General features: G+C 41.6%; 1 protein-coding gene across 2 annotated transcripts; it reads right to left on the bottom strand.

Moving 5' to 3' along the window:
- Positions 1 to 56: 56 nt before the first annotated feature.
- Positions 57 to 12201, bottom strand: spred3 (sprouty related EVH1 domain containing 3). 2 transcript variants are annotated; one of them, XM_073850719.1, is made up of 6 exons: positions 12095 to 12201; positions 8629 to 8794; positions 8309 to 8477; positions 8024 to 8085; positions 6673 to 6834; positions 57 to 3909 (listed from the first exon to the last, which is right to left on the bottom strand). In XM_073850719.1, exons 1-6 carry the CDS (start codon positions 12199 to 12201, stop codon positions 2932 to 2934), a joined length of 1644 nt encoding a protein of 547 aa, XP_073706820.1. In that variant the 3' UTR covers positions 57 to 2931. The 2 variants fall into 2 exon arrangements, with proteins under 2 accessions (XP_073706820.1, XP_073706819.1); XM_073850718.1 differs by lacking the exon at positions 12095 to 12201 and adding an exon at positions 11895 to 12094.
- Positions 12202 to 13821: the final 1620 nt, after the last annotated feature.

The raw sequence follows: 13821 nt of genomic DNA, 5'->3' as shown, positions 1-13821 counted from the left end.
TACTGATGCGCCCCTTGTGGATAATCAAGAATGTGCAAGGTGAAAATTGGCTCCACTTAGTGGTCACAGTGATTATTGAATATATATCAAAACGAAACTGCCAGGATCTGTCTGGCTCCTATTTCAAGAATTTTTTTTTTTTGAACATTTTCATGACAATCAAGCACATCCTCCTCCCAAATCGCTGGACCACTGTAATACAAAACAATTGTGTATTATTTAAATATCTGTTGATTATAAAAACTCAATTTCAATTTGAAAAATATTGTCTGCACAGAATTTTCATGATTGTGTTTTGAGGGGAAGATTATTGGCATGAAAATAATAATTTCATTTTATTTATGCAAAATATGAACTCTTGTGTGTTTCCTTTGATAGTGGGGTGAAATACGATCTAGACATTTCTTTCTGGATATTTGTGACCTTGGACCACAAAACAGGGTCAGTTTTTTTTTATTGAGATTTTTGCATTATCTGAAAGCTGAATAAATAAGCTTTCCATGTATAGCATAATGTGTGATAATGTGCACCTGTGGGTGCCAAAAAATTCTTAGCAATGCATATTACTAATATTACTAATATTTCCGGTAGTAAATGTACAAAATATCTTAATGGAACATAAATGATGATTTTTGGCATAAGAGAAAATTAGTTAATTTTGACCCATACAATGTATTTTTTGTTATTGCTGACTGGTTTTGTGGTCCAGGGTCATATTTGTCCTGTGCTGTAATAACACCACACTGATATCTTGGTTATGAGTGAATGCTGTCCCAATATTAGTGTGCATAAAGACATGTAAACACGATTCAGAGTGCAAACTTTTCATTAAAATATAGAGTTAGGGTTTAATTAATGATACAAACCCACGATATGTAACACCTCAAAGCAGCAAATTGGCACAAAGTCAGAGAAGTAAGACAGCACATAAAATAAAAACCCGTCTCCAAAAATAAATAAAGAATTAGAATAAATATCTCAATAAATATATAAACAGGTAATATTTTCCATTGATTACTTTTCAAACTAATAGACACATACATATTAAAATATGCACATTGGCAGAAATAAACAACCCGAAAAAGAAAATGAGTATTTAGGTACGTCGTTACTTAGAAATTATAGGTTATTGGTTAAATAAATCAAAAGGCACATTTATTAATACGATGTGTGACTAGGGCCCTCAAGAGTGGTCTCATCTCGCAAAGTTCTCTTTTTTCCAGTGCTATTTTTGGGTCTTTTTCTGTTTCTCTACTCATGTCTAATATTCTGCCCATAAAGTGTGAGTAAGTGTGTGTTTGTGTGAATGAGGGTGAGAGAGAATGTTTCACGTCTTTGAAAATGGACTGAAATGAGCGCGGATGGACAATGAAATACAATGCATGCGTGTAGATCAAATGATCCAGTGATTCATCTTGCTGTAAAAACCCTTTTCTTTTAAAGTGACTCTAATGAGCAGTTTAATGGAGAAACCTCTTGGAGTTTGGACATTAGTTCTTCCCCATCATAGATATCAGAATTTGGAGGCGTTGATTTCTGAACTCAACAATTGACTACAGGGCTGTGTCTGATTCCCTAACTCCTCATATCTAGCAGCGAGGTAAGACAAGTTTAGGGGAGTTGAAATAGCAGCTTTGAGATATTTTAAAGCAATGTTTATGAACACTTTGAGGTCCAAACGTTACGCCAGGCAGTGTGCGAAAGGATTGGTCTAAATGCTTGTGTCCTTTAGCCAGACGACAAAGTTTTCATTTGTCATTTGTTTGTCCACAGTGAAAGCAAAGTATACTGTAACACAGTCACAGCCAATCAGAACACAGCTGATGCTTTTAGACCAATGGGATTTCACTGTGGGCTACCCAGAAATGTCTGTTTAGGACATGTGAGGTGCAGTATAACCTATTATAGTTAATGACTGAGTAGTTCTCTTGTTGCCTTATAGACAGATAAAGTGTTGTGTCACTCACAACAATACTTTGCTATTTTATTCTTGATAATAACTAATTGCACTGTATTTTTGGTGGCGTGTAACAACTACATTTCAAGGCCTCGGTTCACATTTGCTGTGCAAATGTTCGGCAGATTCACGTCTAGATTATCTCTCCACTTTTTTGGTCTATACTTCAAATATAGGCAACATTCTTGGTTGTTGGCAAGTTCAATACAACTATACTCTCTTGACAGAAGAATGAGCATGTATGTGGTGAAAGTGGTGGTTTTGGTGAAACTGCCCTCGATCAGACCGTTCACGTTCCCTGTTCTCAAACTAAAAGTGATACGACATCAAAATGTTCTCCTTCACAAACATGTTCTGGCCAAACGTGCGTGAAAAACCTACCGCAAAGACCATATACAAAACCTCACCACAGCACACAGTCCCCGAAAAAAAGTGTCTCTTTCTCTCTATCTGCCTTCCTCTCCTCTGGACATTGAGGTAAAACTCAGTAACTTAGAGGTACAAGGGGAGTGTATTCGTTAAATCAATTGCAAAAAATAGCTTTCAATAGTTCAAGTAAAATAAGATACTCAAAAAAGTTCCGATAACCGTAGCTATAAACATTTTTCATCTCAGATTTTGTCCCTAAATAAAAAAAAAACAAGAGGAAAAAAAACCTAACAATTGTTTACACGTCACTGATCCCCATTCACTCCCCACCTCCCGGAGACGATCCCCGACCCCAACGACCAGCAAATCAGAGAGCGATCTCCCCGAACCCATGCACCCACCGCCGGTACAAGCGTGAAGGGTCCGAGCAGAGAATAGAAAGAGCGGAATGCAGCAGACGGCCTTGGAGGGGGCGAGGGGATATTATCGTGAAGGTTTATGTAGGAGATCTGGCCCTACGGCTGTTCCTCGAACGACGACAACGTCTTTGTGCTCCCGTCCCGTCACAATAAGCCCCGCCCACGCACCCTCCCCCCGGTCAGGCCTCATCGCACGGCCTTGTGCTTTCCTCCGCAGCAGCCGCATCTCTCCCCACAGCGCAGGCATGCGCGCAGGGGCAGGTAGCAGCACATGCAGGGCACGAAAAGAGACAGCGCCAACAGCGCCATCCAGCGGGCGCAGCACAGCGGGTGTGGCCGCCTGCCCATCGAGTCCTCGCACGAGCACGGCTCCCAGAACTCGCCCTCGGAGTCCGACATGCAGTGGTAGAGCAGGCTCTCCGCGCACCAAACACACGTCCACTGGCGCAGGCAGTGTAGCGCCGGGTCGGGAGCGTCCCGGCAGCGGCCCCGTCCGTTCTCGGAGGCGCTGAAGACGGAGCGGCAGTACACGCAGCGCGACGAGCAGGAGGAGGAGCCCTGCGGGCAGGAACTGTCGTCGTCGGGCGAGATGGCTTCGCCTCCGCCGCCGTTGCCGCCCCCTCGCTTGCGAGTCCGAGAGCGGGGCGTGGCGAGCGATGTGTGGATGCAGCAGGGAGAGGGCGAGCCTTTGCCCGTCTCCTGCGGGGAGCCGCTGGCCGACGGCACCCCCGGCATGGCGTTGGGCATGCAGGTGGGCGAAGAGTTGCGCTGAGAGCCTTTGGTGTCCAGCATGACGGTGACCTCGCAGCCTGTGGTGCCCACGCCGGCCAGCTCCTTCTCGAAGCGCACCACGCAAAGCTCCGACTTGTCCTGGCCGCCGGCCACCACCACGCCCCCCGTCAGCCCGCCCACCTTGGTCCGTGTAGCACCGGCGCGTCGGTAGTCCTCGTAGCCGCGCGTACCCCACAGGTCCTTGCAGGGGTCGAGGCTGCGCAGGTCCCCTTCCTCCAATAGGGAGATGGTGGGCGAGAGCGGAGAGAGGGGGGAGGCGGCTGGGGGCACTAAGGGGGGAGTCGGGGGAGCCGGAGGTGGCGGAGGGGGCGCTGGAGGGTTCAAAACGGCGGTAACTTGGGTGAGCTGGTGCTGGGCAGGTCGGGTGTGGATCTATGGTGAGACAAGAGCAAGAGATGAATGTAACGCTGGCATGCTTTTTTTAGTCACACACTAAAATGTAAAAAGCTGTCACCTGTTCAAAGGGTACATCTTTTTTATGTATTTGACATACACTTTAATCCAAGGTACACATTTAATTTGCTAATAAGAGTATTATTTTGTGTATTTGTTGTAATGCAATGTGTTTATGCAGTTTGAGGTTCAAAAAACATTATTTTCCACATACTGTACATTATTGTTGCTCCTCTGCCCTGCCTTTCTGAAACGCTTTGATTTTTACAAAACTCATCGTTAATGGAAACCGAGGTGATTCGCCAGCTATCTGGTGCATTGTGATTGGCCGAATACCTCAAGTGTGTGATGGAAATGTTACACCCCTTACCATGCCGTTTCTCGGTGTGACAAGACAGAAACAATAAAACCCATTATAAACCAGGCATTTGTTGCATCCAGTGGGGACATAACTACTGATTATAATGATTCATACCGTCTTTTTACACGTTGCGTTGCATTGCGTTGCGTTGCGTCCCACCGTGTCGCGTAAACATAACACCATGTCTCCATTTGCGTTCGTAGAATGAGAAACAACAAGCACTACTCTACACTGCTCAAAACTCGCATTAGTCAGTACTGAAATCTTTAAATATGAAAACGTACTTACAGGCTGTGAGTCAGAAGCACAGACTGTCCTTGCAACATTGGAATTGCCCCACTTTATAGCCTTAACTCTTTGTGTACTGCTGGCATTGTAAGCTGCACTTATAGTGCTCTGTAAAATTTGCATCACCCACTCGAAATTGCGTTGTACTGTTCCGGAAGTGTGTTCTAGTTGTGTCTTCATTTGGAAGGCCAAACAAAGTACAACATGGCGGCTGCAACACTACTATAGCCGGTAAAAGTTATGCCTTCTTTCTTTCCATATACATATGGGCAGTGTTACGCTAATCTACTCACCCTGTGACCTGGACAAGTGGGGGTGTGTTTGAACGAGACGTTTTAGTGAGGCGTGGCTGAGTCTTAACTTTTATAATAAATATCTCTTTGGTTTTGAGACTATAAGCATTGCAACTTTACAGATCTTATCTATGCACAAACAGCTTGTAACACTCCAAAGACAAAGGAAAACAAGAAATCGCATCATATGACCCCTTTAAAGGGAACACTTGAGTATTAAAGATGCAATAGGAGATCTTGGGAAATGCTAAAGCGAACGTCCCACCCTCCCTGCAAATCGCTGTCCAAAGCCACACACCCTGAATGCATCTACCCACACAGACCAGACGACCAGAGACAGCATTACTACAATATATTGTAACCCTGAGTTGAAATTTTCAACAGCACAAACAGAGTGCTGTGTGTTGCTAATAAAACACCTCACGCGTTGACACACTCCACATACATGGAGATCGAGCCAGAAAAACTGTACACAAGCATGCATCCAACTCAGGTCACCAACAGATAGGAAATAAATAAAATAAAGAGAGACAAATGTCGGTAGAGTGAGTCATCTTTTCACCTTTTCAGAACGTACGTACACATGCACATGTGCAATTGTCAGTTGCCACAAAACTACCGTAAATGCTCATTATTTTGATTGTGTAAAACAGTTGTACCCGGTGAGCTACTGACCCTACCTCTTGCTATTTTTACTGCAATACAGCTCGCAATTTAGAAAATAAAATTCTGATACAATGCGACATTGTGCGTCTTTCAGTTGAAGGGCAACCAGAGAAGCGATGTAAGTTGTCCTAAAGACTTGTGTCTTTGTTCTTTCCACTTTAGTCCTGATGCCTTTAAGGCTTTAAATAGACCACCGCTACTGAAAGAGCTTACAAACAGTCACTGAAGGAGTTTCTCAGTGCGGATTTCACTCGATATCTGAGGCATTTAGACTCTTAGTGGGGAAAAACAATGGTGCGACATTTGGTTTAAGCCTATGCTTATATCCATCGCCAACTATAAGCTGTTTCAGCAGATGTGGTCATCGTGTCAGTATTTTATTTTCCAGAGTTCTGTATTCTGAGTTGTGTTGCAGTAAAAATAGCGTAGCCCAGTGCCAGTAGCTCACAGAGTGCAACCGTTTCACGTTATCAAAATAATGCCCATTGTGCCCCCATTGTGATGTGGGTTTTTTAAATAACGTAAATATTAATTCAGTAAGAGACATAATTTATGTTATATTAGGCCATACAAGTTTAATACCCAGGGTTCCCTTTAAGATCTTGTTTTCCCTTGAATCCAAACTTATGACATTGTTAAAACCATGCTTGAGCTGCAGGAAGCTGCGTATTAGTAATCCAAATGTATGTATTAGTACCTAAATTGCGCATATTAGTATCTTTTGAAAGGGTGCCACCCCAGTGACACCATTGTGCCTTTTTGTTTAAAAAAAAAAAAGAGTAAGAGTGTACAGTGACTCTCAAATTCTTGAAAAGAAAACCTTGCCAAGTATTTTAAACAAAATTGCTACACTTATTAATTGCTATGCTTATTAATATTTGACAAATAAACAAATATTAAAACAAATATTCAACAAATTAAAAAATCGAATTTTTGATCATTTGAAAAAGTAAATTGCCTTCTTACAAATGTAATAATAATTCATTATTAATGGTATTTGTCAAAAAAACTAAAAACTTTTTGTCCTAAAATGAATATATATAACATATACATACATTAATAGATGTTCCCCTTTTTGGACACAGCATTGACCGACATACTAAAATCAACTTTTAAGCAATGTAAATCATTTACCTGGGCTGGGGTTTGCGTCGTGACGGCGTGCCCTGTCCCATACGCAAACTCCTCTGAGGAGCGCACAAAACAGGTGGAGGAGGACTCACTGGTCACAATGGTAATGGGTTTGGGCAGCATCTCTTTTCTGCTGTTGGATGACGACTCACTCCCTGTATGAGACTGAGACAGACTGCAAGTCATCAAACATGCAGAACCATCTGATGCTTAAGCAACAAGATGGAGGAAAGAAGGTGTAAAGGTGTAGCTTGAATTGTCTTGTTTCATGAATGAGCCATTCACTGATTCTGCTTTGACTTCATTTAAAAAAGTATTCATTCAAAAAAGTTCTTACATTTTGATTAATTTTGATGATTACGTAGACAGTTTTCTTTTGGAATGACAATGAAATATTAAAGGTGCCACAGAATGGAAAACTGTATTTACCTTGGCATAGTTGAATAATAACAGTTCTGTACGTGGACATGACATACCGTGAGTCTCAAACACCATTGTTTCCTCCTTATATAAATCTGGTGTTTGCAAAAGACCACTGAAAAATAGGCTAATCCTAACATAACACAGACTATGACGTAATAGTCGCGATCATGAATAGTCACGCCCCCAACATTTGCATAGCCCAATCATCAGACGTTCTGCGGGTAGGCTATTGTGAAAAAAATAAAGCGAGGACAATAGCGAAAATGGCAGATCACAGGAATAAATGTTATGTTCCAGGTTGTGCAGGAATGGGTTGGTGTCTGTACTCAGAAAGGCACGGAAAACAAATAAGACATTCTATCATATAAACAGAGTAAGGAGAGATGACTGCGCGGATGATGGCGAATGATTTGCAGATCCTGAGCCTCACTAACAAGCATCTAAACTTGTAAAATATGTGGTAAGTACTGCCGCTGTAGTATAAAGTTACACAGAGCACGTGCAATTGCAAAACTCAAAAGTGAAAGTAAAATGATCGTGCATTAAAAACGGCAGTTCCCAATGACCCGCATATTAGCGGGCTCCGTGATTAAATTTATATTTTCATCCATGTGTGAGCTACTGAAATGCTCTGTGAAACAGCCAATCAGAGCTGAGCTCCTCATTATTATTCATGAACCTTCCAAATAAGGTAATAACAGACCATTTAATTTCAGGGACAAATCTTAGGGTTGTAAATGGACCTGTAAAACCGTTTCGGGAGAATTTTTGCAATTTCCTATGCCGTATACCTTCTTGGTAGATTTTAGAGAACTATTTAAAATATTGTATTAATGCATTCTATGGCACCTTTAAGAATATAACTATGGTTGATTTTGATTTATTGACTTAAATGTCCAATGATAAAATGCTAAATGATAAAAACACTCACTGCTTGACCGTCATCCTCAGTGTCGCCCTCTTCGGGTGTCGAGGAGGACGGTGAGTCAGATCCTGCAGGAAAATGTTAAAAAGGATCAAATAAAATAGATTCTTTTTTATTATGAATACATTTCAAGAAAGAAAATAGGATCACCTAGATCCCATTAGACACATATCCATGTATGGCATTGTCTTCTTGATTGTATTGAGAGGCCATAACAGTGGTTATAACTCTAAACTATATTACTTTTTTTCACTCCAGCTTCCTGTTCACTATCTTTTGCTGCTTCTATACCTCTGTCCAGCTTCTCAAGGACACTTTGAAGCCCCCTCTCGAAGGAGATGGCATCAGCTGGACTCTGGAAGGTCAGACCAAACTTCCTCTCCTCCACACGCCAGTGATGGAAGATGGGGTTCACCTTGTTGTAGACCAGACCCTTTTGAATGACGCATTCCAGCACGGGCTACACGCAAAAAAAAAAAAAAGAGAGAAGCGGGTCACTTGTGGCCCACTCATGAGGGCAACTACCAGATTACCACAACTACCAGGACTGTCAGGTTGAGGGAACATCAGTGCACTCAAAGACAGGCATGAACACACACGCACACACTCACTGCTCGATCGCGTAGCCGTTCTCCACGTATGAAGTACTCTCTCCGCCCACGACCTTCAGAGCTCCGCCCCTTACAAATGATCACATGACTGAGGCCGCCACCTCCAAGGGGCACCCAGCCACCGCTAGAATCGTCACGTGTCATCACCACGGCTCGGACACGCACACTGTTAAGGAAGTGAAAGCAGTGAGTGCACTAGCCAGCTGAGCGCAAACACACACACACACACACCCACACAAACACAGACTTTGAGACAAAGGCAATTAAAGAAGAAAATACAACCATCAGTATAAAATATTAAAAAAGCCTCAAAATGAAGGTAACTGACAAATAACAGAGAGTCGATACTGTGTTAGAGAGATACAGTGTGAAGATGTACTATTATTGGCCTGCAATATCTACTAAAATGATGACGTTCATAACCCATTTAGCTTCTGTAATCTTTCTGGACATATTTCCAAGTGAAACCGAATATTCAGTAAGCAAAAAAGGTAAGTGGACTTTGTGTTTTATCCATTTGACGTTTATTGGATCCTGAAAAGTGGATGTTAAAGTGGCTGGACATCATAAAAGGAAAGGATGTTTCAGACAATGAGCAAGTTACATTACATCTGTAAAAAAAATTACAAAAACATTTTATGAATAGAAATATCATGCACTAATTAATTCGCCACTGTGCATTTAAAGGACAAAAATGTACAGATAATGTACTCACCCCCTTGTCATCCAAGATGTTCATGTCTTTCTTTCTTCAGTTGTGAGGAAATTATGTTTTTTGAGAAAAATATTTCAGGATTTCTCTCCATATAATGGACTTCTATGGTGCGCCCGAGCTTGAACTTCCAAAATGCAGTTTCAAATGGCTCTAAATGACACAGCTGAGAAAAGTGGGGTCTCATCTAGAAAAATGGTTATTTTCTAAAAAAAAATTACAATTTATATACTTGTTAACCTCAAATGCTCATCTTGTCTAGCTCTGTGTTTACTCTGTGTAGAGATTAAAAAGTATATAAATTGTAAATGATTTTAGAAAATAACCGATCGTTTTGCTAGATAAGACCCTTCCTCCTCGGCTGGGATCGTTTAGAGCCCTTTGAAGCTGCATTTAAACTGCATTTTAGAAATTCAAACTTGGGGGCACCATAGAAGCCCATTATGAGAGAAATCCTAAAAGTGTTTTCCTCAAAAAACATGATTTCTTTACAACTGAAGAAAGAAAAACATGAACATCTTGGATGACAAGGGGGTGAGTACATTATCTGTAAATTTTTGTTCTGAAAGTGAACTACTCCTTTAAGGACATGCATTGAGAAAGTAAATAAGTGACATTGTGGATGTGCTTAGTTGTGAAAGACCTTTAACCTTCTACAAACTAGCCAGCTAGTTCACACCAATTGCAACCAGTTTGGTGATTGAGATTTGGGAGCTAGACGCACCTCACAGTCTTTTGCTACAATATGGTTGATGTGACGGTCACAGATAGCAGCAGACACGTGACTGGAAGGGAGTAGATGAAACATGTTTGGCTCTTTTCCCTGCCTACGCTTTGATGATGGTGATGTTAGTCCAAATGAACAGTCATCTCAGAGGCGGAGCAAGTCATTATAAATTGATAAAATATTACAAAGGAATTTGAATCGATGTGTAGTTATTGTGAGTGGTCCACAATAGGGCCTGTAACATACATTTAATTTAATGTGCAGTAAATTGATTGATTTGACATACGTTTGACACGCCCCCTTGCCAAAGCCACGCCCCCTGCAAACCTATACTTGGAGCTTGCAAAAGACTGACCGGCTGAAAAAGGGCGGGTCGTTCCCTTGACAAGTTTTGCTGTGACAGAGACAGGTGTGATTTGACAAGACGCCCATTTTAGGCATCCGTCAGGTAACATGGACATTTTATGCGTGATATTCAAAAAACAGCCGTTTGATATTATGTAGGCTACTATATCTTAACTAGACGAGTGAATGCTGAATTGTGACAAGAGACAAGATGTTGTGGCATGGTTGCAAAGACTGGTTTATTGTGTCTTAAATCGCAACGTCACGTGTGCTTTGTGTGTTCCCTAAACTACAGGTTCAGTCCAGAAAATATAAACAGTCAAGCACGATTATAACAATGAGAGGAAACAGCGCGATTTTTTAATGGACGGTCACGTGGGCGAGGAAAATCTAATCACACTTTAAGCGCGCACACGGAACAAGCGTTTACAGCCATCGCTCATTTGTATGGAAAAGTCTGTAATCCAGTCGTCCTGCATTTACAATGAACCCGATATAAAATAACAAGGGCCATAATAACGGCTCCATATGTTGATATGAGGGAGTAGCACAAAGAAGGAAATCGTAAATAAATGAATGGCCTGAGGGGAACGAAATGTGTGGAGATGATGAGGGAGAGGGTGGGAGATGAAGAGTTATATTCCTCCCTGAGATGTATCAATGAACGCGCCCATTCGCCATACAAGGCCCTCATAGCGGTTTTCCAGCCCGACAAGCTCCATTACAATAAACGCTATGAAATCACATCCATTTTGATTCAGAGCCCCATTTGTGTTATTAAACGCTATCGGTTATTATAAGTCGTTGCAGCACCGTATCGTCCGATCGACAGGAGTTCACGCGCACTCATTCGTTCATCCCGCTGTTTTATGAATGAATAAAACCACATAAATGCTACAGCTCGGCAAATTCAATGGGCAGATGAGTGGGTGAAAGGAGGATATGGACAAGAAGAAGAAGAAGAAGAGAAGCGCTGGGGGGAGGGGGAGACATGAAGAGGAAGAGGAGGAGGGGGGTGAGAGAAAAATCACATTTCATTCATAAAGTTTGGCTTTAAAAATCATAATGAAACTCGAGACGCGTTGATAAAAGCATCCCTCTCCGCCTCCATCCCGCCAATGTGCCCCCGACGCCAGAAAACTCGCCATATTTCGTCGATTTGGAACGACACGTTTTATAATTCACGGATGTATTTGGTGGTTATACGTGGAGCCTCCACACACATCATCCTCGAGACAAAAAGCCGTCTCTTACTGCACCCTGTTCGTCTTTCTCGCGGCATTGAAGGCGTTTTAGACAGTGCACTTGAGCCGAGGCCCATTCACTGGCGTTATTCATCAAATGTTGGATGTATATGGAGAATATGGTGTACAGTGTTGATAGCCATAGCTGCGTAATAGTGTTTATGAGCATCTAACAGTCCATTAGAGGTGCTGCAAATCAATCAGTCTGGTGTGCTCAAATAAAAATGCATGGACTTACTCGCCCTCCATGGCTCGGTGTTGCCCGCCGCTTCGAGCTGGCTGCCCCCCGGTCTCTCGTCTTTTTTATTCCCCTTCTTACCGAACACACACACTCGCGCGCGCGCGCGCGTTCTCACACTCATACACACACACACACACGCGCGCGCGTTCTCACACTCTCGCTCACATACGCACGCACACAGTCTCTCTTTCACTCACTCCTTGCGCTCGCCGCTCTCATTTTCCTGTCTTTCTCTGTCCACCTTCATATGGTTTCGGATGGGCTCGAGGATGCAGCAGCCATTTTCCACCGGCAGCATCATCATCGTCCTCCCTCTCTCGCTCCCTCCCTCCCTTCCTTTATTTCCTCTCGCTTGCTCACTCGCTCTCTCTCTCAATCACTCCCTCCCTGTTCCTCTCTCTCTCTCTTTCTACCTGTCTACAGCAGTTCTCACACACTCGTATTAAGCACACTCGTGGATGGACACAGTGTCCCCGAGTGGGAGCCGCGTCGGTCCTGTTTTGTGGCTGTCAGGACATCTGGAGCGATTTGCTACTATAAATGGCCATGTGCATAAGCAGCCACCACTGTCAAATCTGAAAGGAGAGTGGTTGCTAAAATGTTTAGACACAGCACATGATGAATAGTCTACAGTAACATAGTGATAAGTGCACAAACTCGGTTGATGTAGTGTAGATTAGCGATGGATAACGCCTCAGCACCTCGGACAGCTCCCATACAGCTCTATACGCCATGACAGAATTCACAGCAGCTAGTCTCCATTCATCTCCAACTCCCCATTCATGTTCACTGATAGCCCACCATTGATAAACAGCCACGCCAGCGTCGAGCCTTCAGTACTCAAATAAAGAGCCCGTCTCGCTCCCTCTCAACCATTTGGATAAAGTACATGAAGTTACAGCACGGTAGTGCTTAAATAACACATGTTTGCTATTTTAAAAAATACATTGTCAAATATCATTAGTTGTCTAATGCATGTTTGCGCGCGAATTGAATTGCGCGCTTTCATTCAAAAATGTCACAGTATGAAAATGATATGAGAAATAATCAATACAGTGAATTTTTAGAATCTCTATGTTTGGATGTGTTTTTGTTTCATCGTTCGTTCAAAGGTAGCGGCAAATTGACATTACTGACAAATATTACTCTATTTTAGTTGTTCAATTATAGTATAATTTTATTGTTTATTTTGTTATTATTATAGTTTTATCGGAAGAAAATATACAAAAATGCCAGATTGTACATAAATACCATTTATTAATCCAAAACTAATCTCTTTTTATTGATAATATTCTCCAGGTGCTGTAGTCATTGGCTCACACGAAAAAAATGCAATGAATATTGTAATTTTAATTGAAATATATATATATATATATATATATATATATATATATATATATATATATAGCCTACATATACATTTACAATATTATTAATCTTACATATCTTACATATCTATATTTTTTGGCTTTTTTTTACTACATAAGGTTTATTGCAGTTTATTGAATTTAGATACCAGTAATAAACACAATAACATAATGTGAAAATGTTCTGATTCCAAAATCTATTTCTCAAAAAAGCTACTGTGTGTTTTACTATGTGTTGAATGTGTTTTCTCAAGTTTTGGGTTTGTATGTTTGTTTCAAACACATAGATCAATGTGTGTTACATGTTGTAACTTTATAGACATATTTATCTAAAACAGGTCAGATATTTACAGAAGGGACAGATTCAAATTAGATGTTTGAACCTTTCCTTTAAAACCACTGCTAATTGAATCTATCAATTTTGCCTCAAAACCTTATTTTCTTGGACAATAAGACCCATTCTCTCTACTAACACACTATATAATCTATATGCATGAGATAATGAACAGACTAACATGTCGACTTCTGTATTTCCAACTTGTTGGCTGCTGTATTCA

Source organism: Garra rufa, chromosome 11, assembly GCF_049309525.1.
Source record: "Garra rufa chromosome 11, GarRuf1.0, whole genome shotgun sequence".
NCBI classification, from domain to species: domain Eukaryota; kingdom Metazoa; phylum Chordata; class Actinopteri; order Cypriniformes; family Cyprinidae; genus Garra; species Garra rufa.
Note: the sequence above shows the minus strand (reverse complement) of the source record. Positions and strands in the feature narration are given on the sequence as shown.